General features: G+C 43.3%; 12 protein-coding genes across 12 annotated transcripts; 4 read left to right on the plus strand and 8 right to left on the minus strand.

The window, feature by feature from the left end:
• BBOV_II006210 (uncharacterized protein) lies at nt 1–2,119 on the minus strand. The gene has a single exon (XM_001610089.2). The coding sequence runs from the start codon at nt 2,087–2,089 to the stop codon at nt 11–13; it is 2,079 nt and encodes a 692-aa protein (XP_001610139.1). The 5' UTR covers nt 2,090–2,119; the 3' UTR covers nt 1–10.
• A 55-nt stretch (nt 2,120–2,174) lies between these two features.
• On the minus strand, nt 2,175–5,674 carry BBOV_II006220 (uncharacterized protein). Its single transcript, XM_001610090.2, has one exon. The coding sequence runs from the start codon at nt 5,602–5,604 to the stop codon at nt 2,215–2,217; it is 3,390 nt and encodes a 1,129-aa protein (XP_001610140.1). The 5' UTR covers nt 5,605–5,674; the 3' UTR covers nt 2,175–2,214.
• A 378-nt stretch (nt 5,675–6,052) lies between these two features.
• BBOV_II006230 (casein kinase superfamily member) lies at nt 6,053–6,961 on the plus strand. The gene is made up of 4 exons (XM_001610091.1): nt 6,053–6,211; nt 6,249–6,461; nt 6,497–6,823; nt 6,861–6,961. The coding sequence occupies exons 1-4, from the start codon at nt 6,092–6,094 to the stop codon at nt 6,936–6,938; spliced, it is 738 nt and encodes a 245-aa protein (XP_001610141.1). The 5' UTR covers nt 6,053–6,091; the 3' UTR covers nt 6,939–6,961.
• A 65-nt stretch (nt 6,962–7,026) lies between these two features.
• BBOV_II006240 (uncharacterized protein) lies at nt 7,027–7,740 on the plus strand. The gene is made up of 4 exons (XM_001610092.2): nt 7,027–7,158; nt 7,194–7,306; nt 7,344–7,535; nt 7,571–7,740. The coding sequence occupies exons 1-4, from the start codon at nt 7,059–7,061 to the stop codon at nt 7,700–7,702; spliced, it is 537 nt and encodes a 178-aa protein (XP_001610142.1). The 5' UTR covers nt 7,027–7,058; the 3' UTR covers nt 7,703–7,740.
• BBOV_II006250 (uncharacterized protein) lies at nt 7,668–8,647 on the minus strand. The gene has a single exon (XM_001610093.2). It carries the CDS (start codon nt 8,619–8,621, stop codon nt 7,677–7,679), a length of 945 nt encoding a protein of 314 aa, XP_001610143.1. The 5' UTR covers nt 8,622–8,647; the 3' UTR covers nt 7,668–7,676.
• Nucleotides 8,648–8,651: 4 nt separating this feature from the next.
• On the plus strand, nt 8,652–9,412 carry BBOV_II006260 (Ribonuclease H2 non-catalytic subunit (Ylr154p-like) family protein). The gene is made up of 4 exons (XM_001610094.2): nt 8,652–8,803; nt 8,837–9,149; nt 9,184–9,262; nt 9,298–9,412. Exons 1-4 carry the CDS (start codon nt 8,677–8,679, stop codon nt 9,400–9,402), a joined length of 624 nt encoding a protein of 207 aa, XP_001610144.1. The 5' UTR covers nt 8,652–8,676; the 3' UTR covers nt 9,403–9,412.
• Nucleotides 9,188–10,507, minus strand: BBOV_II006270 (uncharacterized protein). Its single transcript, XM_001610095.2, has 2 exons — nt 9,624–10,507; nt 9,188–9,589 (listed from the first exon to the last, which is right to left on the minus strand). Exons 1-2 carry the CDS (start codon nt 10,383–10,385, stop codon nt 9,284–9,286), a joined length of 1,068 nt encoding a protein of 355 aa, XP_001610145.2. The 5' UTR covers nt 10,386–10,507; the 3' UTR covers nt 9,188–9,283.
• Nucleotides 10,508–10,521: 14 nt separating this feature from the next.
• BBOV_II006275 (uncharacterized protein) lies at nt 10,522–12,977 on the minus strand. Its single transcript, XM_051767658.1, has one exon. It carries the CDS (start codon nt 12,935–12,937, stop codon nt 10,571–10,573), a length of 2,367 nt encoding a protein of 788 aa, XP_051623854.1. The 5' UTR covers nt 12,938–12,977; the 3' UTR covers nt 10,522–10,570.
• A 120-nt stretch (nt 12,978–13,097) lies between these two features.
• Nucleotides 13,098–14,603, minus strand: BBOV_II006280 (TLD family protein). The gene has a single exon (XM_001610096.2). The coding sequence runs from the start codon at nt 14,571–14,573 to the stop codon at nt 13,158–13,160; it is 1,416 nt and encodes a 471-aa protein (XP_001610146.1). The 5' UTR covers nt 14,574–14,603; the 3' UTR covers nt 13,098–13,157.
• Nucleotides 14,604–14,621: 18 nt separating this feature from the next.
• BBOV_II006290 (putative integral membrane protein) lies at nt 14,622–18,824 on the minus strand. Its single transcript, XM_001610097.2, has one exon. The coding sequence runs from the start codon at nt 18,612–18,614 to the stop codon at nt 14,682–14,684; it is 3,933 nt and encodes a 1,310-aa protein (XP_001610147.1). The 5' UTR covers nt 18,615–18,824; the 3' UTR covers nt 14,622–14,681.
• Nucleotides 18,825–18,897: 73 nt separating this feature from the next.
• Nucleotides 18,898–20,356, plus strand: BBOV_II006300 (PPP4R2 family protein). The gene has a single exon (XM_001610098.2). The coding sequence runs from the start codon at nt 19,223–19,225 to the stop codon at nt 19,940–19,942; it is 720 nt and encodes a 239-aa protein (XP_001610148.1). The 5' UTR covers nt 18,898–19,222; the 3' UTR covers nt 19,943–20,356.
• Nucleotides 19,920–23,103, minus strand: BBOV_II006310 (uncharacterized protein). The gene is made up of 3 exons (XM_001610099.2): nt 21,127–23,103; nt 20,361–21,093; nt 19,920–20,327 (listed from the first exon to the last, which is right to left on the minus strand). Exons 1-3 carry the CDS (start codon nt 23,064–23,066, stop codon nt 19,980–19,982), a joined length of 3,021 nt encoding a protein of 1,006 aa, XP_001610149.2. The 5' UTR covers nt 23,067–23,103; the 3' UTR covers nt 19,920–19,979.
• Nucleotides 23,104–23,170: the final 67 nt, after the last annotated feature.

Consider the following 23,170-nt stretch of genomic DNA (forward strand, 5'->3'; position numbering starts at 1 on the left):
GATCACACTTTTAGGGTATTGAGTCTATACGTTCTAGCATATTTTGATCTTCATCTTCTTGCATCACTGAAACGGAGATGCTTTCTGTGCTTGTTTTTGGTAGGAATGCTGCTCTCATGACATTTGACATGTTACTTTGTTTGCTAATTCCTGAACTTCTTGATGGGTAGTGTTCAACTACTAGTCGTTCTTCTTGGGCTCCATAATCTTGTTCTGTGACCGCCACCTGCTGATCGCCGGGTATAGCCAACGTACCATCTTCAAATTCTTCATCTGCGAGAGCCATTTGCTGCTCACCACCAATCGCTAAGGTATCATCTAGGCTGTTTGGTTCATTAAGTGCCATTTGTTGGCTACCTGGGATGACTAGTGACTGGTCCCTACTTGCTTGTTCCTGAAGTGCCATCTGTTGGCTACCTGGGATGACTAGTGACTGGTCCCTACTCTGCTGTTCCTGAAGTGCCATCTGTTGGCTACCTGGGATGACTAGTGACTGGTCCCTACTCTGCTGTTCCTGAAGTGCCATTTGTTGGCTACCTGGGATGACTAGTGACTGGTCTCTACTTGCTTGCTCCTGAAGTGCCATTTGTTGGCTACCTGGGATGACTAGTGACTGGTCTCTACTTGCTTGCTCCTGAAGTGCCATTTGTTGGCTACCTGGGATGACTAGTGACTGGTCTCTACTTGCTTGTTCCTGAAGTGCCATCTGTTGGCTTCCTGGGATTACTAATGTACCGTCATAGTATCTTTCATTTGATAGAGCCTTTTGTGGATTGAAATCCTGGTTCGTATTGTTTACCTCTTCTTCTAGTGCCAGCATTTGTCTTTCCTTGTGTTCCACATTATTGGCAGATTTCTGGGCATCACCAGGTTCTCTAATTTGCAAGCTCACATTGTGTTTAGCTGCTTCCTTGGCACTTTGTTCCAATGAGTGCATTAACATTTGGAATCTCCTTCCCAGGTTGTCAAGTGCATTGCTCTTTCTGCATTCATCTGGTATCATTGACGCTGTGGTTACAATGGGTTTGACACTGCAGTTTAGGCTTTCTGAACTTGCATATTTTTGATATGTATCTGTTAGATGTTCATATTCTTGTTTCATTGTTACTTCGGGTTCCTTATTTTCTGATAACATTGAGAGTTCCATGCTTTCATGTTGGAGGCTGATACTTCTGTTATCATCTAATGTAGCACTACCACCTGACAGAAAGCGTTCTATCATATCATTAGATTTTTTCAATTCTTGTGATACATCGAACACCTTTGATCCATATTCATCTTGTTGTTGTTGATTAAATGATGGCATTGGTGTATCAAAGCATTTGTAGCTATCTTGTGAATTCATTTTGCTGTTGATAGAACCATTTGACACAGTTTGTGACCCCTGTGATATTTTACTTTGCATGGTATCTAGTGCAATTTCTTGGTCAAGTGGTATACTCTCTGTATGTGAACTACTTATCATTGTTTGTGTTTCCATTTCTTGTTCGACTTTCACATTCTCAAGAATTGATACCAAAGTATCCAATTTATCCGCATTTTGCTTACAGGTCGACTCAATGTTAATAATACGTTCTTCTATTTTGGTTAGCATTTGTAGGACTTCAGTGGGTTCTATCTTTTGGCACTGCGTTGTAACGTTTTTGTATGATTCTTGTTTGATTATACTATTCTCATTATGTACTTGTGCCGACTGTTGTCTATACTGTGTCTGTGTCATGATATGCATACTTGGTGTTGTCATCCTTTTATTTCCGACAGGTTCATTGTTGTATACGTAGTAGTTTTCTCCTGTTTGTTTAGATCCTGTGTTGGACACTTGCTGTTCATATGCTACTGGGTATGGCATTTGTTGTACTACGTGTGCTTGTTCCCATGGATTATGTTGTATTGGCATTCTGTGATCGTTTGCGTAGTAGTTTGATGATGTGATGTAGTGTAGTGGTGACAGTGGCATTGTCAATTTCATTTTTCCATTATCGTTGATATACTGCTGCCTAAAGACCGGTGTTACATTTCTTCTTTCATCTTTCGGTTTGCAGCATCCCAGTGGTGATGCTGCTGACATGTTCATTCCGTTGGTTCCCATGTTGGAAATTGCTGCTTGATATTTGTTATGAGATTAATGGTGTTATTGTGTGTGTTATATGATTCTTAAAGTCACGTGTCATTTCGATTATTGCAACTATATGTGGTATTTTGAGTCTATAATATTTACTCCAGTACTGAGTTCAACGTCTGTCTTCCGTGCCTACTGAATCGTTCTTTATCTTGTGTATCAATGTTTTGTGCGCTTATCTTTTGTTTGCAGATTATTTTTAATATTTCTAGTAGTTGTACGACCTGAGCCTGTGGATCTTCTTCTGTTACATTTTGCATCATGTTGAGTGCTGTTTGCATATCGAGTATTGATATAACGGCTCTTATCAATTCTCTTGGTCCCATGTATTGCACTCTTTTATACATGATTTGCATGGTTGTATGTATAAGTTCCAGGGTACCACTGTTTAGAGGTACCATTATAACCGCTGGTCCCAGTGCTTCAGTGAGTTTATTGTAATCATTCGCTTCTATTTTGATTGCTATGGTATCAATTTTGTCTGCATAAGTCCGGGTTTCTTCATGTTTCATATTTCTTGAAACTAGTGATATTTGTTGATCATGTTGCCAGTCTATTTCGTCTTTCGAAAGGTTGTTTATCTCAGTTCCTATTAATTTAAGTATTCTCTGCTGCAACTCTATGTGGTTCCTTACTCCATTCTCTTGGTTTGTCACCATGTCGTAAAATGCCGTTATCATTGAAACTGTAAATGACATTTGTGACATCTCTGCGATGGTAAGCTCTATACTCTCTTGTTCTCGCTCCGTTATTATGTATGTGAATAAACTAATTACTGCATTATTCAGAATCGCTCCTACGTGCTTGAAGGGTTCTGACTTGAGTACTTCCATGATACTATTTTGTGTTTGGATCACAATTGTGTTTATTACTGATTCGGGTATTTCATCTCTTTTGTGACACATAACCAAGTTACCAGTATAGTAAAGGGCACTATACTGATGCAATGGATTGCCTAGATTCCTTGTGACATAGAACGGGTGGATTATATTCTGTACTGCATCGTTGACTTGTTGTAGCATACACAACACAGAGTGAACATCCTGGGTTGATATCCTGTGTATAACATTCCCGATTGAGTATATCGCCAGTCCGTACAATCCAGGATTACCCTGCAGCATATGCGCATACACCGGTGCCGGTTTGTAGAACCTATGATCACATTGCTTTATTCTGTGTATTTCCGGTATCATCTGGGTATCATCAGATTCGATAAAGCAGAGATAAGGATGCTGCAGCACCAAGCTCCTTGGGTAAATATTATCCAAGGAGTTTGGTGTGATGAAAAGTGTCCTAAAGTAGAGTGCACCCAAACACCATGCCGTTTCTGTTAGCAGGCCTGTATCATATCTCCCGTAGTCGTTCAGTGCTGCTATACATTGTGGTATATCATATTCGTTAAGATGTACAACTTGATCATTTGTACAGGATCCCAATGATATGTCATCTGTAACTTCCTTAATGAAATCTTGCGTTGACAATTTTTTGTGGCCGGAATCAGGTATAGCCGTAGTAAACAGCCTAATACTTTCTATATATTCCCATGCTGCATTAGCGAAATCCGATTCAGAAAATGCTGCCAGCATATCGGGCTTAAATATTGGCATTGGGTACTTTTTAGAGTTTGTGTTTTTAATCCCTGTTGTATATAAGGAATGCTTATCCAGCATGGATTCTCTCGGTTCCACATTACTACGTGCATATATGACTTCTAGATACCATATAGGGTCGATTATCGGCTCTACTATATTCCGTAGCATTTCTAGCATCCGTTTGTGCAGGACTATAATTTGGTCTTTATAGTTAACTTCCTTTGGTCGGTCCACAAAGGTACTTGCATAAGGGACTTGTTCCGTAGATATGGATTCAGCTTGGGTGCTTATTACCGGTCCCTTCCATGGCATGATTCCTTTCCTGATATTATCACTCCATAATCGTTTGAATTCTATTCTTGTATGTACTGAGTTTATTAGCAGTTCACTATTACACCTTGCCATTGCATCCATGAATTTTAGTGTATCTGGTATTGTGATATCGTCGTTCTGTTTCAGTAGTTCGACATTGTATATATTTTTTGGCGTGTTAAAGTCTATGCCTAATTGCTCTTCTGCGTATGCTTGGAAGTTATCCACGTAAATCAGTGGTTCACCCACCAGGGCTGCAATGGCCTTTGTATACATTTCAACATAGTTGCTATCCTTTGTGAGTTGGAAGAATGACTGTAGTACTACGGTCAATTGTGTTTTCGTCATTTCATTTATATGGTTGTATAAAACACCGTAGGTTGCGTCTATGACTCTTTTGACTGGCATGTTTGCATTTCCGTATGCCTTTACAACAGCTATCATTTCATTTGGGTTGGGTCCTTTAGGTTCGACTGCCGTTTTCCCGGCAACCATGAGGTCATAGAATACTAATCCGAGTGCGTTAAGCATGGGTGAGAACCTGTCTTTATACTTCCCGTATACCATGACTGCTGCTGCTATATCATATGACCTCAGTGCATATAGCTGTTCTTTAATTACTTTTATGATAGCGTATGTCAATTCATCTGTGAGCATATTGTGTCTATCATATATCATTGCTATGAGTATAGCCTGGTTTACTTTGAATGCTTTATTATTTGCCAGTGTACATATATGTTCAACCAGTTGTCCTAGTATTTCATTGTGGCTATGTGTGATACCTGCATCTTCTAATATCTCCATATGCTTGTACATGGCTTCCACAGATCGCAAATGTGCGTAGTCTGGGCAGTTATGCAACACCGCTTCAATTGTGTCCGATGGTGTTAAGGTATCTATTGGTGCCTCGACAGTGGACCACGTTCCTGTGACTAAGCATCTTTTTTTGAGTTGTATTACATCATTATCATCCGTATTCAAATCGACTATTGAATCCATTTCTTCCAGGCAGAGTTGTTCAGTTGTGAGTTCTCTACTGGTTACCGTTGCTCTTGGGTCTGCTGTATGAAATCCGGGTGAAACAACATTATTCCTTGGATCTCTTATATCATAGTAGTTACCTATATTTTCTGTAGAATTCGGATCAGGTTTAATTCTTGCGTATTTGTATGGATCTTTATCTTCACTTTCTTTGGTATATCTGTTACCTACAGGTTTCGTAGGTCGGTATCTCGGATTGGTACTTTCGCATTTTCTAGTGTTGTAGTATCTTATAAATGCTCTTGTATGCATGTTAGACCAGGGACACCGATATCCTAGTATGTTCAATGTATTATGCTCTTGGATATCCAGTGGCTTATATGGTCCTGGATCAGATTGGTTGTTTCTAGGTACTGTGTTCTTGTTCTTAGTATCTAGGTAATGCAATGACCCGGGCTGATTCACTTTTGGCGATACTGTACATCCATGGTTACTCGATAGCCAGTGCCCTGTATGGTATCCTGCCGATATCCTAGGGTTTACATTTGCCAATTGCAGATGTATTTCTCGGCAGAATGCCGTGTTTTGTGGTAGCTTCATAATATTACAGGTTTGTTAGTACATAGTTCAGTGGAACATTACTGATGTGTTAAAGATTCCTAGTACAGGGATTCTATCTATGGTTCCTAGATACCTTTTACTATACCAACGGATTGCACGGATACACTGCATTTTAAAATTGAAATATAGAATCCACTGTGTCTTTTATGTGTCCTATTGTGGCTACACATTTGTCTGCTATGCATCGCAGTTATGTGAGTGTGGTTGTTATAGAAGTCAAACTACCGGGACTAATTATGTCCTTATGTTTATCAGAGGTGTTGTATATATACTATAGACTATCTACTGACTATATTTATAGAGCGCATTACATCTTCATTTCCTTCCCCACTCATAATGAAATATAGGTACCATTATGATGGAATATTTGGGCACTATTATTGTTATTCCAATTGTTTACATACAGTGACTCATATTTATTTAATTGTTATGAGTCCGTGATGTTGGCTATGGTATTGTGAATTCCATGTTGAGCGCCATGGAGGAGGATGTGGACGATTGGCAAGACCTTTCGGTGGACAGTGACGATGCTATGAAATGGATTCCTTGGTTCATATCACTTGACGGCCATGAATTTCTTTTGGAGGTGTGTTGATTGTTTGTTTGGTCTATTCATTACTTAGGTGGAAGAATCTTTTATTCAGGATCAATTTAACTTATGTGGTCTTAAGTCTATGAAGAACTATGACAGTGCCATGGAGATGATTCTAGGTTATGCTCCTACTGAGGAAGTTTTCATGGATGCTTCGTTTTTACAGCTTTATCGTTGTGCTAGTGACCTTTATGGTATGATTCATGCTCGTTTTATTACGTCACCCATGGGTCTTCAGCTGATGGTATGTTTTTTATGAATATGTATATATACTATCAGAAAGAGAAGTTTCAGCAGGGTGTATTTGGTCACTGTCCTCGTGTTCGTTGTCAGCGTCAGAACGTTTTACCTGTTGGTTTCAGTGACACGTTACACAACCACCGCATTAAGAAGTATTGTCCTCGTTGTCAGGAGGCTTATTTATTTAAATCTAATGAGGCTCATGCTGAGATTGACGGTGCTTTTATCGGTCGTTCATTTCCTCATATATTTTTGTTATCATTTCCTCATTTGATTCCTAAGGACCCGCCTCAACCGTATATACCTCGTATATTTGGTTTTCGTGTGCACAAGATAAATTCTTTGATCAAGATAAAGCTTGACAATGTAGGTGTTTATAATTATTTGTACATTATATATACAGGGTGAGTTTGGTGCTTCTCCATCGATCAAGCACGAATCGCAATATTTATCACAAATAGAGGATGATAGTGACACATGATTGATTTTAATTCTTATTAATTTAGTTTTATTTTATAGTTACTGTCGCGCCCCCATGCTATATCAATTTTATGTCGTCTTGATCCTGTTACTCTAAGAAACACTATTACAATATTTAAACATGATACATCCTTGTGTGCGTCGTTTAGGCTCTCGGGTCTGTGACGCCCTTGTGATGTTTGGTGCTCACAGGGAGCGTATTCCATTCATCTCTCATCCAGGTTAGTGTTATTAATCTGGTATATATTACACACAGGTGTTATGGCAGTTTGCCAGTTACTTGAGATGAAGTCATTGGTTGAGCATCGTGCTCATTTTACTCAGGATGACGTGAACCGTATGTATGAGTATGACTCATCTTTGGCTGAGGTAATATAGTTGTTTAATGCCACAATGTTGTTTACAGAAGGCTCAGGTTGCTGTTGACCACAATTTGCCTATATCTCATTACAACTTGGAGTATCTTGACAAGCCAGGATTTCTTGAGCGTCTTCTTGAGGAGAAGCGTTTGAATGAGGCCATTGCATCTGAGGTTTTGTCATCTCCCGCTGGTAGTTATGAGCAGCCTGGCTCTATTACTAAATATGAGGCTCCTGAGGTAGGTCTACTTTGTTTATATCTATTATACTGTAGATACCCCTTGAGTGGCGTCAGCATGAGCTTGCTATGACTCACGCTATGGTTGATGTCCAGCCTTCTATATTGCGTGAGATGGAGACTCAGCGCAAAATGCGTGAGTTCATGTCTCGTCATCGTGGAGAGTGACCATCCACTCCTTTGGTAGAACTTTTTCTTTATGCAGCTTAGCTTCTACTATCTGTTGTTTGTGGATTGGATGCTGCAACTGCAATGTACATAGTTGCAGGCACATCGTATTGACTGCGTTATGACTGCTGTTAATATTTTTATTGACGACTATTAATCCTAGTGCCGCCAGTACTTGTGCGATATTCCTGTTAATCGTTTGGGAGTTTGTGCTTATTTCCATATATCTATATTTTGCCATTTTGCTGGATTTTGTGTTACTATTTAAATATGTCTTTAGATTTTGCATTGTATATTCTATAGTGTGGCAATTTTCTTGGAACCTTGTATCTAGATTCAAGTTACTCTTTTCTGTGGACGACTCCATACTTCCGTTTTGTGAGTGGCTCGGTATATCCTTTACTATACATGTATTTGACATTGCGATAAGTTGTGCGATACCCTGCTTTAGTACTCCATTTGGTATATTGTTTATAATATGTTTTGGGTGTTGTTTTATTGATTTTACTTCAATATTGAATTTTCCTGTTGTTATCTCCTTTTTATGATTGAAACATCTAAATGAATGCTTAAATTTAGATTTGGCCACTAGTGCTTTATAGCTCTTGTTTGCGTGTATTATGCATTGGTATGTCATGTTACACTTTCCTGATTCCAATAGTCTGCGTATATACTTATGCATGGCATCATCTGTGCATCCTATAACAATTCCGCTTTGACTTGCTGTGAGTTTACTTGGGAAGGTGATTTTATTCAGGTCTATTCCTAGCTTGGTGGCAACCACAGGTGCCATGACAGCATCATTTCCTTTTTGGCTAAAGGGTGCATTTAGATACCATCCTGTAGGCTTATATGCTAGGAAGAACCTAGATTCAGGTCCTGTCAATAGGATTCTAACTTCCTTGGCTAATGCTGCCATGGTTGTGTGTGACACACTTGAGGTTTTATTTTCAGTATAAACCCTAGATTCTACAATGTCTGATGGTTACAATGTTCATGTGTTACCATGTTTGATAAAGCAGCCTGGTGATGCTGATATTCAGGGTGGCTTTACCGACAATATCATATCTTTGGATTCAGTCAGTCCAGAAACGCCACTAGGTATGTATGATTCCTTTGTGACATAGTCTGTAGGTGGTTTAAGTATATCTGACATATGTGGATCTGTATCGCGTGACGTTAATTTCGGGGTATCTGGCACTGAACGTCTGAGTTGTGACGTATATTCATCGCAATATGGCTCCGACCCTTTTTTGGGTAAGGAGCGTTTATGTACATTTCTTCGTGGTCGTTGTTTACGTGGCAGCAAGTTGAATTTTGATGCTATTGGCTGTCGTATGTCTATGGTTGAGGTTTGTAATTCCACTCGTCAACGGAATGCGTCATCTCGTAGTGGCCTTACACCATCTTATACTCTTGGGGAATTAGGTCCTGTGGAATCATTTACGTATGTTTATGTTGTTTATTATATATTATGTTAGTGTCTGGGACCGTGATAGTGACATAAGTCCATTGTCTCCATGTCTTGAGGGATACAAGCACATCGCGGTAGCTCGAGCTGTATGTTTTTTTAGTATCGTTCTAATTTATCACAGCTGAGTGACTACTCTGGTGAGCGTGACTACGTGGAGGGATATCGTCCTGAGGCAGAAACTTCTGCAGCATCATCTCCGTTGCCTGGTCAAGGGGCTCCTCATTGATTCTTAGTTTATCTATTTGCTGTAGACATTTGGACACGATATCTAGCATATTCAATTTATATGCACCATATGCGATGGTAGCGAACTCTTTTGTTGTGGTTGCATCTGTGAATACCTGTTCAAATTTATGGTAATACCACTCATGATCTATATGCTTTAAATCCCAGTTACCCGCGAGATAAAATATCTGTATATTGTGTGATGCATTAAAGATAACCTACATTCGCCAGTTGCGTGATATTGATATCCATGTTTTGTAGTTGCGTCATTAACTGATTCATTAGAGCTCCATCTTTCATATTCAACCTGGCCAATGCTGATATTAGGTACAAAGTTTGGCTGGTTGTCATCGTTCTTTGCGATAAAGTTTGTATCAGTTCCTGGACCATCGCTGTGGCATGGTTATACTTGGCTACAGTGCTTAGCAGCATAATAACCTGTTGGACACTGATCGCCGAAATCCTGTTAACGATAGGTTCCTCTAGGTGTTGTAAGATAAGTGATTTTATGGTATATTGCGATTTACAGAGTGCGATATATAGCTTGACAAGTGACGTCGTGTTTATATCTGTTGCTCGTTTTGAGGCTTCCATTGCCAATGGAGTGATCAGGGGCTCAATGACGGAATCCTTGGGGAACGCACGTACTACAGCAAGAACAACTCTTGTTAGTGCTGCAGTTTCTATATCATGGATATATCGTTGCATTTGTTGCAGTATATGGGTACACATTTCAATATCACTACGTGTTGCGAAGCACCTGAGTATCAGTGCCAATGGGTATGGTCCAGTGGCACCGCCAATAGTAGTACATATCCTCTCTTTGAGTAGCTCCAGCATCTCTGGATCCATTATATCTAATCTATCCATGCCGTGCAGCATACCGCAACACGATAGAATATCAGACTCAGGCACCTGGGCAGATGCTTGTCGCTTCAATTTGGGTACTAGTTCAGGTGGTATCTGCAGTCCTTTGGGTAGCATAACCAAGACCCTCGCTAGATGCTTGTGTCCAAATGAGTGCAGTATTAATTCAAACCGCTTCAACAGTAGCAGCCACGTTTTATTATCTCTGGGTCCACGTTCCAATACCTGTTCAATCAATGCTGTTAACCGTGCAACACCAGCCCAAGGCACTTGTGCCAACGTTTCTCTTGACACCGGCGCTTTCATTCTCCTGGGCAGTCGTCTATCAACGGTTTTCGTATACTTTCTGGTACTTTCATATCTCCGTCCAACAGTTCCATTGGTGTACGCAATGCCTCTGATATCCTAGTAGCTTCAAATTCAATTTGTTTCATCAATTGTCCCAGGAAGGTTGGTATATGGGTGTCCAACCTTCTTTTCTGGGACCGTAGTCCAGGTGTGTATAAAACAGGCTTATGGTTTATCCACGTTATTCTCCATCCATACGCCTCCTTTTCCCATCGTTTTAAAACGGCATATATCATCTGGTGCATAGCTTCCAGTGTGTCCATATTCCATTCAGTGTGTATCTTGGCGTTTGTAGCAAACATGACCAAACTGTGTAGCAACTGCTTCGTGGTTCTCTGTGATTCTAACTTCCTTGTTAGTGCATTGAACACAGTTTGCGCTACTGTGTTATCCCATATCATGCTAAGCCATAGGAATACTGAATCTATGCTAGGACTCCAAGGAGTCCTTAGCAGAAGCTCGAACCCTGCAACGCAGTTGTGCCGTATATGTTCAGTTGATGGCTCCGCCAAAGGATGGGAGTCCCTAGTTTTATGTACTCCAGGGAACGTTACTTTAACTAATCTCTTGATACACTTTGCCACTATGGCCTCGGAGCCTTGAGGCACATCCTTGCTTGGTGCCACTGATAGCCACGTAGCTATCCAAGCCAATGTTTCCGATATATCTACATATGATGGACCGACTCCAATGGGAGCCGTCACTTTATTGATGAGTTTCAAAAGGCCAGTGAGAATGTCTGCGGATTGCCCTGTATTGTGACATCCTGTTCTTAGCATATGGGATATAACCTTGCTTGATATTTTGAAGCACACTTGTTTCATTACATCGTCTGGGTTAGTACCACTGCATTGATCCACTATTTGTATCCATGTTTTCGTAGTCTCGTATACAACGGGTTTGTAAGCATCACTATTTACATCCGGCCCTGGGCGGGATATATCTAGGTCCAACAACTCGTCAACGAGTGCCATTGAGTATGGTCCTAGGTCCGGGCAGAGTACTGGGAGGTACGTACATAGCATGAGGTCATTACGTTCCATATCTATCCAGCAGTTTAAGGCACTAGCCCTGTGTATGGTGGCAATCGCTGCCTGTAGAATATTACGCAATGCGAAGTATTCCTGTGTTGCCAGGGTACTTAGCTTATCCGTTTCCTTGGATAGTGCAAGCTCCAGTATCGACATGGGTGGTAGCGATAACAAGTTTTCTATTAGCGTAACAAGCTTGTGTATATACTTCGTGCACGCATCGACATGTGGCAAAACTGCAGCTTTCAGGACTAGTAGCTCGTGGTGGTGTATGGATGCATCCATGTCAATTCGTTCCAGGCATGTTGATATGTAACGTAGAATCTCTTTGCGATGTGGCATGCTATCGGCGCATTTGTAGATAGCGGCAATTGCCATCTTTCTATCGGCCAGTATATCACTTGTTGCATATTGGGTCAGCATTGGCAACAACGAGTCAAGCGAGCGTCCCTTTGAGACGATGTTTGATAAAAGCCTGGTTCTAGATTTGAGATCTACTTCCTCAATGCGATAGAGTCCGTATTCCCACAGATCTGCCAGTAAGGCTGCGATAATTTCATCCAGATAAATGCTATTGGTGTATTGCGTTATCCATAGACATTGTGCTGTTAGTACTTTACGCTCATCATCGTTCAGGAGTCTTGCCTTAAGGCATTCACGAAGCAGCGTTAACCTGTGGACTTGTTCATCAGGTGTTGCCGTTGCAACGTCTTTCAACCACCGCTTGGTATACAATCCCAGGTATTCGTTAATTTTTACAGCGGCTATGTTGTTCAACAGCTGGTAGCATATCCTGGATATATTGGTACCAGTACTGCACTCTACTCCCCAAATAGCGCATATAGTAAGTATTTCCATTACTACTTGGTCCAGTTGTGTATAACATAGATCAGTGTCTGACGTTACTGCCATGGTTTCAATTGCGACATCACAATGCCTATCGGTTATACCATCCAAGTTCTCATTCATTTCACTGACCATGTTCACTATCATAAAGGATATTTCCAACGCTCTTATGTCATGTTGTGCGATATCTAGTTGCAGTATATTTGCCATGGTAGCTCTGTCTATCAAGATCTTATTTCGTGCTAACCGGGCTATATTCCCCGTCCTTCTGTGTATAACATTTAGTTTTGCGGCTATATGTGACCTCAATTCGGCTAATTGGCAAGGATATCTAAAGCTGGGCTGTGTATCCCTTGTTTGGGTACTGCCAACAGAATAGCGGTCTGATCCCGCTTCTGTTGACGGCAGTTCGTCATAGTGTCCCTTATGTCCCAAACACTTCATTTTATCTTTATGTGTATGGCTATATCCAATGGTACGGTGTGCGAGTTCAGTTTCTATTGTGCTCTTGCACGGTGTGTTGCTACAATATCACATTATCTCAAGTTGTGGGTGGCATTGACACTTTGGCCTTTAACATGCGATTGTTAGCGTGTATATCTTGCTAACCAAGAGTTCTATTTCTTGTTAGGATAACGTGGCACTGGCTAGGTAGGGACCTAGATTACACGAGGTAGTTCCCGAAGGTCCACACTTCCATCTCGTCTACGTTGAATACGAACGACTCCGACAGCGGCTCGTTTCCGAAAGTTTCGCAAGTGGCGGTAGTACCGCTTTGGAATGCTTCGTGCAAGGACAGTGCTGAATTAGCACCTCCACCGATGACGATTGCATTTTCGTTAGAGTATACATAGCACTTATTGTTTCCTTTGGACCTGTATACCTTGAGTCTCCCATCAACAAACTTGAATACGAATGTATGGGCGGTTCCATAGAACTTGTATGATATTCCAATATGTCCTGTGAATGCGCCGAAGACTCCACCTCGGTCATCTTTGATGACCATCAGGCAATCATCGTGGTTTTCCAACTTTTTATATAGTGTACTGAACGACACTCCGTCATGCGATGTTTTGAAAGTTAGTTCCCAGTCTCGTATGGCCAGTGTTGGTGGCAGGTTATCTACTAGTTGGCTTACCATATCAGCCTTGAGTATCCTTGAAGCGCGTTCAACGCGCTCTCGCAACTCACTTTCACATTTTGCTATACCGATTGCATGATCTGATGCAGTTTCTTTTTTATTACTTTTTTTGGTACTAGTTTCATGTGACCTTCGTCTGCGTATTTGTGTGGATTCCTGTTCATCGCCTCTATAACTTTGCGTCAGCATCTCTAGCAGTGCGTTTGAGGCAAACGGCACGCTAGATATCCTATGCCTGGTTGGATGCTGGATCTCTCGGAATCGTGCTGCATCTATGGCTTCCATGAGTGCTAATGTACATTTATGTGCAACTTCCTTTTGGAAGAATGCGAATACTACAAATACTTTTGTTGGGAATGCTTGTTGCACTGGTTTTTCCGGTGGTAATCGTGGTGTCATGGAGAATCCTGCCATGTTTGCCACGTACGATAGTTTGGAAATACCCTGCATAACATAGCTCATATTCTTGCGTTCCTTTTCTTTATCGTTTGGAGCAATTTCCTCGGTGACTGCAGTACTGCTATCCGTAGCTTGTGCTCCTGAACATTCTTTAGTACGTGATTTTAGGAGTATTTGCAACAGGCCGTTGCAATGCATATTCCCGCCATCATATGAACTCAGGTCGTCTGACGATACTCCTATAAGTCCACATTCCGCTATGCTTGTGAGGTCAATATGTACTTGGTAGTAGCTGCATCCTCGTTCTTTAACAGTAGCATCTCTTGCATCAGGTTCGAATGTTAGCGATTCACTGGTTAATGTCAATCGTCCTAATACTGGGACTCCTACTATACAGTAGTGGCACACCTCATTGAATATTATCTGGTCGGTACAAGTTCGTGTATTTGTATCTGTTGGCACACTTTGCTGTGCACGAGATACGGCTACCAGTTGCCGGAAGCTCCCGGGTGCCTGCTGCATATCTTCATGACGCTCCATGTACTGCAACTAGGTATCTAATACGCGATACAAGTTCGCGAGTGTGTAATTGTGGCATATAGCGATTATTAGACACGTTGTGCCGCGTGATGTGAGGCATTTTAATGCTTACACACCTCTTATTTGTGATTCATAATGGAGCCAGTCTATACTATCGTGGTACGACCACATGTCTTCTAGTTCGTAGAATCCTTTTATGAACCCTGACCATTCGTAGAGCCATCGGTTAGCTGCCTTCCAGCGCAACAGGTGTTGCATTCGTTTTTTCCAGACCTTCTGTAACATTTGTCTTACATTTTGCAGTATATCTTTGTTTTCCATATCAATATCATTTATCTCAGTCTCTTGCCTGCGTATAAGTTGTGACATCCTCACTTCTTCTGTTAATTCATTCCAGCTATCAACTCTGTATTGGTGCAGCTTACTGGCTTCTGTGGCTGTAATAAAGGGATCGAACATTGCTATTTGTGCTGCTCGTGATTTGAAAGCTTGTTTTTTCATATTTCCTATAAATGTCCTGTGGTAATGTGACAATTCCTTGTTCCATCTTTGTTCCCATTTGGACAGGTATTGTTTAATACCTTTGGCCTTGTACCTCAGTGTCTGTATGACAGCACTCTCTAGCATTGCTACCTTCACTGCATCTAACCGGTGGTCTCCGGGCTCGTTGTAATGAGCAAATTCCGTGGCAGCGGTCTCCTGGGCCCAATGCTCGAATTTCTGCAGTTTGTATGGCAATATAGTCCCCAACATATCTCGTGCCTTTTCCGTTCGTTTGTTAATACTGGGATCCATTTCCAATACAGATTCCGGTGTTGCTGTGTATAGCCACAGGTTAATTGGTCGTTCCCAACCCATGTATGTAACTTCCTTCTTGAGTGTCTCAAGGTCCATTCTTAGGTTATACCCAGCTGTTAAACCAGGTCGTCTATACACCACCTCCACCAGTGCACATAATGCCAGTATTATCATGTATATTAAGCCGAAATTAGCTGCTACTACAAAGCGCTTGCGATCTATATTTGCCTTTTCCTGTGCTTCGCTGGTTACGTTAACCCTGATGCAACACCCAGGTCTACAATCCGAGCCACATTGACATTTTATCTCCTGATCAACGCATATCCGCGGGTTTTTATCGCCATCTACTTCATGGTAATATGCAAAAACCCTGGTGGCGATACTGAAGCAACACCTGTTGAAATCTTCCAAATCTAGAGGGTTAAGCTTAACTGGAGGCTGCTTATCAGATGTTTGAGTTGGATCGTCATCCTGTGTCGGTGGCAATTTATTATCCACCAAATATCTACGTGGAAATCTCTGGCTGAATCGTGATGCTAACGATGACAATCCACTGAATTTAAGTGGATTATCCTTCTCCGGATTTAATTCATCATACAATTCCATAAGTCTGTTTCTTGATCGTGGCGACGGATATGCAGGTGTACCTAAAGCTTGTCTCAACAGACTTAACACTGCGTTTCTAGGTTGTGAAGTTGTCGGTTTACCTTTAGCTGGTGATGGAGTTGTCGGTGTAGCTTTAGTTGGTAGTGATGGAGCTGCCTGTGTGCCTGTCGCTGGTGTTGTACCTTTACCTTTTGAAGATGGAGCTGTCGGTGTAGCTTTAGCTGACGCTGCATCTTTAGCTCTTGGCGATGGAGTTGCTTGTGCAACTTTCGCTGGTGATGGAGCTGTCGGTGTATCTTTACCTTGTGATTGATCTGCTAGTTTGTCCTTAGGTTTTTTTGACTTATCTTCCTTCTCCTTCTTTTTCTTTTTCTTTTTATCTGGTGACGATTGACCTTTATCTTTGGGCGACTTATCTCCCTTGTTACCCTTTTCTCTTGGCGATCCAGTTTGTTTCTCACTGGTACTAGATTTACCGTCAGCAGCTTTAGAAGCAGCCTCAGTGGGTGCACTGCCACCCTTTTCCTTTTCCAGCTCAGCTAACTCCTCCTTCATCACTGCAGCCGAGGTGAAGTACACATATTTAACTGTGTAACGCTTATTTGGGTACAGTCTGCAATGTAGATTGGGGTACATATCTCGTTTTCGGCATACAATCTTAAGCATTAAGCCGTCGTGGCAGCATGATCCCATGTATGTATCCTCTATGGTAAAGTGGTTTGGGTAGGTGGAATTCATTGTCATTATATTCTCTTTGATAAAGCATCGTGGGCGTACTTCCACAAGTGAGCATGCTGGGCACTTGGAATCTATGTATCCAAGGTACACTCGATCTGTATCTGTATTCCAACTAGCCCAGCCCCTGCTAAGCTTGATTTCAGATGGCATAGGCAAGCAGTTAACATTGCCTCGGTATCCTATGGGTGTCGCCCTTAGAATCAGTGTCAGATCACAGTCCGAGCACGTGGAAGCATGGGCATCCTTTAGCATATAATGCTGCGATTGAGTTGAAGCGATCCATTCGTAGCACCTGCGATCTTTGGCTGTGTACTTTGTACACCTTTCGCAAAGTGCAGTTAATGCCCCCTCTCCATTGGGGTTGCACCGGCATTGATATACATTCGACATTGGTGGCTTGGGCTCAATCCTGGGTGTCGACGTTTGTATCACTGTTATTCCACCAGTGATGCAATTCGGTTTGTCACACTCACGGGGCGGTCGTTTACCTGATAACAGTTTGTCGATATTGCAGCAGCAGTCCTTATGTTTAGTTGCTTCCTTCTCTTGAGTCTTGCACTTTAGTTTAGTTTTTTCATGGTTTTTGCATGTATTGCAGTCTGGTGTTGGATTCGCTTTATCACACCTACACCGCAAGGGTACGCACTTTGTTACACAGCTACTTTCATCTCGTGTTAACCATATAACATGGTTTGTTCCAGGTGGGTTTAAGCTCTGGTTGCCAGCGCCACCACGCGGTTCGCATTTATGGTATCCTACCTGCTCAATGCAGAAGCATTTACCCTGGTTCAGAGAGTTACAACAAGGCTTCGTGCCACTGTCGCCATGTTTAAGACATGTGCGCACGAAGAACATGGCCGCCATGCGGCGTGCTACGAAAGAAAGGGTATACCCAGCAATAAACGACAATATAACGCAAGATGGAGTTACATAGTCCATGGTAATCCATAGGTACCGATTGAAGTATGCAAAAACCAGGACATGGATGATATATAGCAGGAACGTGGCAAACAGTATAACTGTGATCCACGTTAAATTGCGAATTGGCAGCGGTAGGAATATACCGACACCCAACCCTATAAACTGGGACCACAACTCATAGGTCTCTAGCCATGAGATCCATGATGTGGATAAAGGCGACTGGTGCAGTATCATATGCGGTGGCAGCGTTACCAGAAGCAAGGTCAAACCCGCTAGATTAGCAAGGCAGGACCACATGAGTGTATTCTTTCTTATATCACGATACAGGCGCCTGAAAGGGTTACTGAGAGTATTTACCTTCAGGTAAACCCGGTAGTTCAGCCACAGGTTGTCTAGAAGCTTGCCCTTAATAAAACCCGCATTGTAACGTATAGCCACTACAGTGACGCACGCTATTATCTTTGCATATAACAGTGGCTGTGCGGGTGTCTCCTTCAGGAACATCCCGTACATGCCAAGTGTAGATATATCCAGGGCACGGCACATATTGGGCAACCTGAATCCCAAGTAGAAGCTAGCGAGCAGTGCCAGGAACAACGTCACGTTGCTCGAGTAGGTCGCCAGCAGCTGTAACCCTAGTACGGTACCAAGGTTGGCAGTTGCCATCGTCACCAGGATGCGTACCACGAGATAGCCATCGGGCAGGTACATTGAACCGTATAACACAACCGTGGCAAACACGTGGCAAAACAAGCTTTCAATCACGCATTGACGGATATACGCCCCTTTGCTTAGTGCAAGGCACAGTGTCATTATAACAGTCCCGAGGTAATAGGTATACAGCAATCCCACTTCATGAGGACGGGAGATGGCGAGTAGCTCGAATTGATCCAGACCTATTAGCAAAGTGCTACCCACCAGCATAGCCTCAACGAGCCTGCCGAGGTTGCATCGCCTGCCCTTGATGCAGACATCCATGGCGAATTGCTAGATACAATACCAAAGCTAATGGTTCTTGAGGTGTTACCTTAGACTACCATATTGGTGTAGACAACCATTCACATTAGGTAGTTACGGAAGGTTATACATCAGCAATGAGTCTATGTAATTCCATTAGTATAGAAATATTATTAACCTGGATTTACGTGTGATAACAATTTTTTAATAGATAAACTAAACACCGCCTGATGTAGAAAGTAATGCAACAGACATGACTGGACACTCTACACACCTTATATAAATCTTTTTAGGCACACCCTTTAGTTAATATATATGTTACCCAGGAAGATTATATGAGACTAATGCAATTTTTAGGAGCTAGGGATAGACAAAACCTGTGTTTGTGCTAAGTGGCTGAGGATGTTACTGGATGATGTTCGGATATAACTTCCGTATATCTTCACGTCTCTGTGGTCTCGCATATATGGAAGTTATTATAATTCCCGGATTTATGGATACACTATGACTGATTTCTACGGATAAAGCATTACTTACCTATAAGATTCCGGTATCTGTTATTTATAGATAACTACATTGTTCCATGTGGGCTCTGTTGACTCGCCTTATGTGTATATAAAGTAGACCCGATGTTGAAACTAGAGTCACTGCTGTGGAAGGCAGTGCCTAGGGACGAGGAGTTGGAGAAGTTACAGGGTGATCTTAAAGGTGGCCCCAAGGAAACTAGTGGTGAGCTGTATCGCCGCATTGTGGAGCGCACTGCAGACGCTGTGTGCCAAGCTGACGTCCTGGATTCACCGGTTGAGCTCAATACTGAGAGCGTGCTTATGCTAGAGGATATCGCAGCCACGGGTACCTGCCGCTACCCGTGGCCAGTAGTGAAGGTGCTGCTACTGGTAGTCTGGAGCAGGTTATTCGACCAGATATACGAGCAGGAGAAACAGTGCAGCACTGACTCAATGGACTCCATGGACTACGCTGAGGAACGACGGTCACTCCTGGCTACGCTGAACAAGTTTGAATGCGAGCCCCTGACTCTACAGCGACTGTGTGAAATACCAATCAACCAACCCTATAAACGGGTAGACAACCTTATGCACGCCTACAGAAGGGTGCTTCTGGTTAGGCAGATGCTGCCCGAGGAGATAGAAAGGTCAGATGGCGTTCACAAGGACACTGGCGTGGAAATGGAGGCTATACTAGAGAAAGTGGCCACCAGCGGCGCTTCCTGGACTAAAGCCCTGGACAACCCAGAACGACGCGCCTGGGATGAAGATTCATGGATGGGACTCTGGGAAGACACTGACAATCCTAAGCTAGGTCCACTGAAGCGGTCACTGGAAGTATAATGTCTCGTGTGACTAATAAAGCCACGAGATATAAATATCAATTAGTACCGGGTTCTGTTGGTAATTTCAACAATGATCGCAAAAGGGCGATGCGCCCCTGTTGGTCCAGGCGCTCCCACTGCCGCGTGTACAGCGGCAGTACCTCGAAACCTGATTTCTGCAGGTGCTGCATCACGCGGGAAGACTCGCCAATGGCATGCAGATGCTCCAGCGTATTGGCACTGGAGCATGGGTATGCCTCGTTGCGCGGTACGCGCCAAATCAGCTCATCACTGGGTGGTACACAGTATAACACGCGGCCGCTGTCGGTGAATACCAGGTGCGCAAAGTACGCACCTGTAACCTGAGGCTCCCCGGCAGTCACACCCAGCTGTGACAGGCATCCCTGGTAAATATTAATCAACTTGTCAACACCTACCTTAATCTCAGTGTATAGTCCTGATACCTTGAAATCAGCTAGCTTGGTCTCCTGGTGCTTGAACCAGTGGTAGCACGGCAGGTGCTCCAGTAGGAACACTGGATACCGGCCACTAACACCCATGTTTGGCATTCCAGCAACCAGTAGCGATATGTAGGTATCGTACATTTGGCGATATGTGCACGCACTGATGCCAGAGGTCGCTGAATTGCTAACGAGGCGTTCGCATTCAGCGACCACCTCCAGGAACCTTGCTTCAAGGCTCTCGGTAACAATGCCATACAGCGATATGGAGTGCAGCAGCGCCATGCGCTGCTGCATATCCAGTGCTTCAAAGTCCCAATTGGATATCGGTACAGGGGCGAGGTCAAGTATGCGCTCGAAGAAGTCACCCAGCGCCTGAACCCGATGGTCAACTCGGGCTAGACTTGATGCCAGTGATGTCAACGATGTAGCAGCAACGGATATATCAGCCTCTACCAACGATGCCACGCAGCTGGACACCAAGCGGTCCAATAGCATATCATGGCGTATACCAAGCTGTGCCAGTGCCTCAACCATGCTGGCAAAGTGGTTTGCCGTGTACCCGCAGAGGTCAATCTCCATGGCGTGGGATAACGCAGATTCCAGCAGGGACTTAACATGTGGCGACAGCTGTTGTGAGTCCGCCGATTGCCCTGTGCAATCGGTGAATTTACAATGCGATAAATTGCGCAAAAGCAAGTCGAGGTGCCTGGGCAATATGAGGATTATGTGTAGAACCTACGGTAAACCAAGATGGTGGACGTTGTTAGCAGCACGCTCCAGCACTAGTGACTGCAGCACAGTAGCTGGAGTTGATATTGACCCTGAATCAGGCATGGAAAAAGTGAACTTGGACAGATCGAGCAGCCTACTCAAGCACTTGTGGCCCTCGTGGGACCTCAGGACACGAGGGACTGCAACCGACAATATAGCATTAACAAGTGCCCAGTGCTGATATGATACCGCGTGAGATAGTAGATTACATGATTCCGCAAATCCAAGTGATAGTAGATTAGATTCAATCCTTTCACAAAGCTGGTTGAGTATCAACATGACCCCGGAGGCGTTGGTGCCCAAGCTCAAGGAAAGAAGGCGTATCAAGTTATAACTTGATATACCCGATACCATCTCAGTGGCAGTCTTGTTACTCTGTAAAGCTGATCTCAACGGATTATGTGGTGGTAAGACCATCTGTAGCTGGAAAAAGTATAAATCCAATACGTGGCGGGTGGTGTGGTACTTCAAGTCAGTCAGCAGGGCCAGACAGCGGCGCTCCAAAGCCGCACTCAGGGGCTCGGCGTAACAGCCAGCATGCACCAAGTGTCTACACAAATTCGAGCACTGCGGGAAACTCAACGAGTAGACACTGTCAGCCAGTGACTCCAGTGGCATCTCAGACAGCTGGGCGCTTACATCCTCAACCCAGGCGCGCTGGATCGTGCTCACTGGTATGTAGTAGCTGCTACCCTTGTTCATCAAGACGTTAACGGCCATGGCATCCCGAGCATGTTCCAGAACCTCAAAGACATTGACCCAGTCGCGTAGCAGGAACGAGCCGCGACGACGGTGGAACTCACGTATCAAAATATCCAAACAGTCACGGGCACCCTGGCTTAACTGAGGATGTAGCGACCGGTGGCCGTGGAAGTAGCATTCAGCAACTGCAATAAACTCTGAATTGGAAAAACGACCCTTGCGAACATTGACAAAGGGCCACAACGACTCGATTACATGGGATACATTCGACCATAACGGATCCGATGGACAGATCCTGCAGCGCAAATTTGATATACCACGGACAACATGCATTATTGCACCCTGGGATACACGATTGTGATCTGCTTCAACACGCAACCCGCGATAGAGTACCTTAAACTGCTGAATGAAGCAGTCTACAGTATTGCGATTGTCGTTGGCACGACATGCCACTGCAAATAAATGCGACCATTGATCAACGCTCAGGTGGGTACATGATAAGCTACGAAACAACCCATCAATACGGCACCGCAAGTCATAAGGCAGCTTCATACGACATAGGTACTCCAAAGTGTCGGGAGTACTTTGACGCAGTAACCCTGGGCTGCTGCCCAGCATATTGGATATGTAGGATACAAGGTCGTCACAGTCAATGGAATGTAACTTGGTGACATGCAAAAGCTCAGTAGCAAACCTCAACCGCTTCACTTCACCATAGCGACGATCTGCAAGTAAACGTTCACGGTATGCCTCAAGGAACGACAAGACACTAGGCCTCAAGGGACCAACCAGAGTATCCAAGGAATGCTCAGCAATGAACTCGCACATGTCGATGATGTTGTTCACTATCGTAGACATGTCCTGAAGTGTCAGGGTACTAGCATCAAGACGAGAGTCAAGCAGTGATCCGAAATCAGGGCCAAACTTGTAACCTTCAGGTGCCCTAGGGATATACACTGCACGAGGCAACTTGAATAGATGCCGCGTAACATTCTTGTGTGCCGCATTGCCAGGTGTACTAGAACTATCCAACTCAAGACCTTCGTAAACAGAATCCACAGTGTAAAGGACATATCGATGAGATGGATTAAGCGAGCAGCGGGACACAGCCTGGCAGAATGAATTAATATCACCGGCACTCTCACTTAAAGTTGACTTCACGCGCTCAATGGGAGCGCTCAAACCAACACGAACGCCAGCCATCATGGAATCAATGTTACCTACAGAATCTATAACAACATAGCGTTAAACATCATCCAAAAACGTGTATAACGTCCATTTTATGCGATATATATAGACAGTGTGGCGCT

The sequence above is a fragment of the Babesia bovis genome, chromosome 2 (genome assembly GCF_000165395.2).
Source record: "Babesia bovis T2Bo chromosome 2, whole genome shotgun sequence".
NCBI lineage: Eukaryota > Apicomplexa > Aconoidasida > Piroplasmida > Babesiidae > Babesia > Babesia bovis.

What these genes read in the sequence shown, in the direction of transcription:
- BBOV_II006210 (XM_001610089.2), bottom strand. Translation starts at nt 2,089, where the DNA reads ATGGGAACCAACGGAATGAACATGTCAGCAGCATCACCACTGGGATGC.
- BBOV_II006220 (XM_001610090.2), bottom strand. Translation starts at nt 5,604, where the DNA reads ATGAAGCTACCACAAAACACGGCATTCTGCCGAGAAATACATCTGCAA.
- BBOV_II006230 (XM_001610091.1), top strand. Translation starts at nt 6,092, where the DNA reads ATGTTGAGCGCCATGGAGGAGGATGTGGACGATTGGCAAGACCTTTCG. An exon ending in GCCATGAATTTCTTTTGGAG is followed by an intron (nt 6,212 to 6,248) that starts GTGTGTTGATTG and finishes TTCATTACTTAG; the next exon opens with GTGGAAGAATCTTTTATTCA. An exon ending in CCATGGGTCTTCAGCTGATG is followed by an intron (nt 6,462 to 6,496) that starts GTATGTTTTTTA and finishes ATATACTATCAG; the next exon opens with AAAGAGAAGTTTCAGCAGGG.
- BBOV_II006240 (XM_001610092.2), top strand. Translation starts at nt 7,059, where the DNA reads ATGATACATCCTTGTGTGCGTCGTTTAGGCTCTCGGGTCTGTGACGCC. An exon ending in ATGACTCATCTTTGGCTGAG is followed by an intron (nt 7,307 to 7,343) that starts GTAATATAGTTG and finishes TGTTGTTTACAG; the next exon opens with AAGGCTCAGGTTGCTGTTGA. An exon ending in CTAAATATGAGGCTCCTGAG is followed by an intron (nt 7,536 to 7,570) that starts GTAGGTCTACTT and finishes ATTATACTGTAG; the next exon opens with ATACCCCTTGAGTGGCGTCA.
- BBOV_II006250 (XM_001610093.2), bottom strand. Translation starts at nt 8,621, where the DNA reads ATGGCAGCATTAGCCAAGGAAGTTAGAATCCTATTGACAGGACCTGAA.
- BBOV_II006260 (XM_001610094.2), top strand. Translation starts at nt 8,677, where the DNA reads ATGTCTGATGGTTACAATGTTCATGTGTTACCATGTTTGATAAAGCAG. An exon ending in CAGTCCAGAAACGCCACTAG is followed by an intron (nt 8,804 to 8,836) that starts GTATGTATGATT and finishes CATAGTCTGTAG; the next exon opens with GTGGTTTAAGTATATCTGAC. An exon ending in GGTCCTGTGGAATCATTTAC is followed by an intron (nt 9,150 to 9,183) that starts GTATGTTTATGT and finishes ATATTATGTTAG; the next exon opens with TGTCTGGGACCGTGATAGTG.
- BBOV_II006270 (XM_001610095.2), bottom strand. Translation starts at nt 10,385, where the DNA reads ATGCTACCCAAAGGACTGCAGATACCACCTGAACTAGTACCCAAATTG. An exon ending in ATATCACGCAACTGGCGAAT is followed by an intron (nt 9,590 to 9,623) that starts GTAGGTTATCTT and finishes CACAATATACAG; the next exon opens with ATATTTTATCTCGCGGGTAA.
- BBOV_II006275 (XM_051767658.1), bottom strand. Translation starts at nt 12,937, where the DNA reads ATGAAGTGTTTGGGACATAAGGGACACTATGACGAACTGCCGTCAACA.
- BBOV_II006280 (XM_001610096.2), bottom strand. Translation starts at nt 14,573, where the DNA reads ATGGAGCGTCATGAAGATATGCAGCAGGCACCCGGGAGCTTCCGGCAA.
- BBOV_II006290 (XM_001610097.2), bottom strand. Translation starts at nt 18,614, where the DNA reads ATGGATGTCTGCATCAAGGGCAGGCGATGCAACCTCGGCAGGCTCGTT.
- BBOV_II006300 (XM_001610098.2), top strand. Translation starts at nt 19,223, where the DNA reads ATGTTGAAACTAGAGTCACTGCTGTGGAAGGCAGTGCCTAGGGACGAG.
- BBOV_II006310 (XM_001610099.2), bottom strand. Translation starts at nt 23,066, where the DNA reads ATGATGGCTGGCGTTCGTGTTGGTTTGAGCGCTCCCATTGAGCGCGTG. An exon ending in GTCCACCATCTTGGTTTACC is followed by an intron (nt 21,094 to 21,126) that starts GTAGGTTCTACA and finishes CATATTGCCCAG; the next exon opens with GCACCTCGACTTGCTTTTGC. An exon ending in GACTATACACTGAGATTAAG is followed by an intron (nt 20,328 to 20,360) that starts GTAGGTGTTGAC and finishes AATATTTACCAG; the next exon opens with GGATGCCTGTCACAGCTGGG.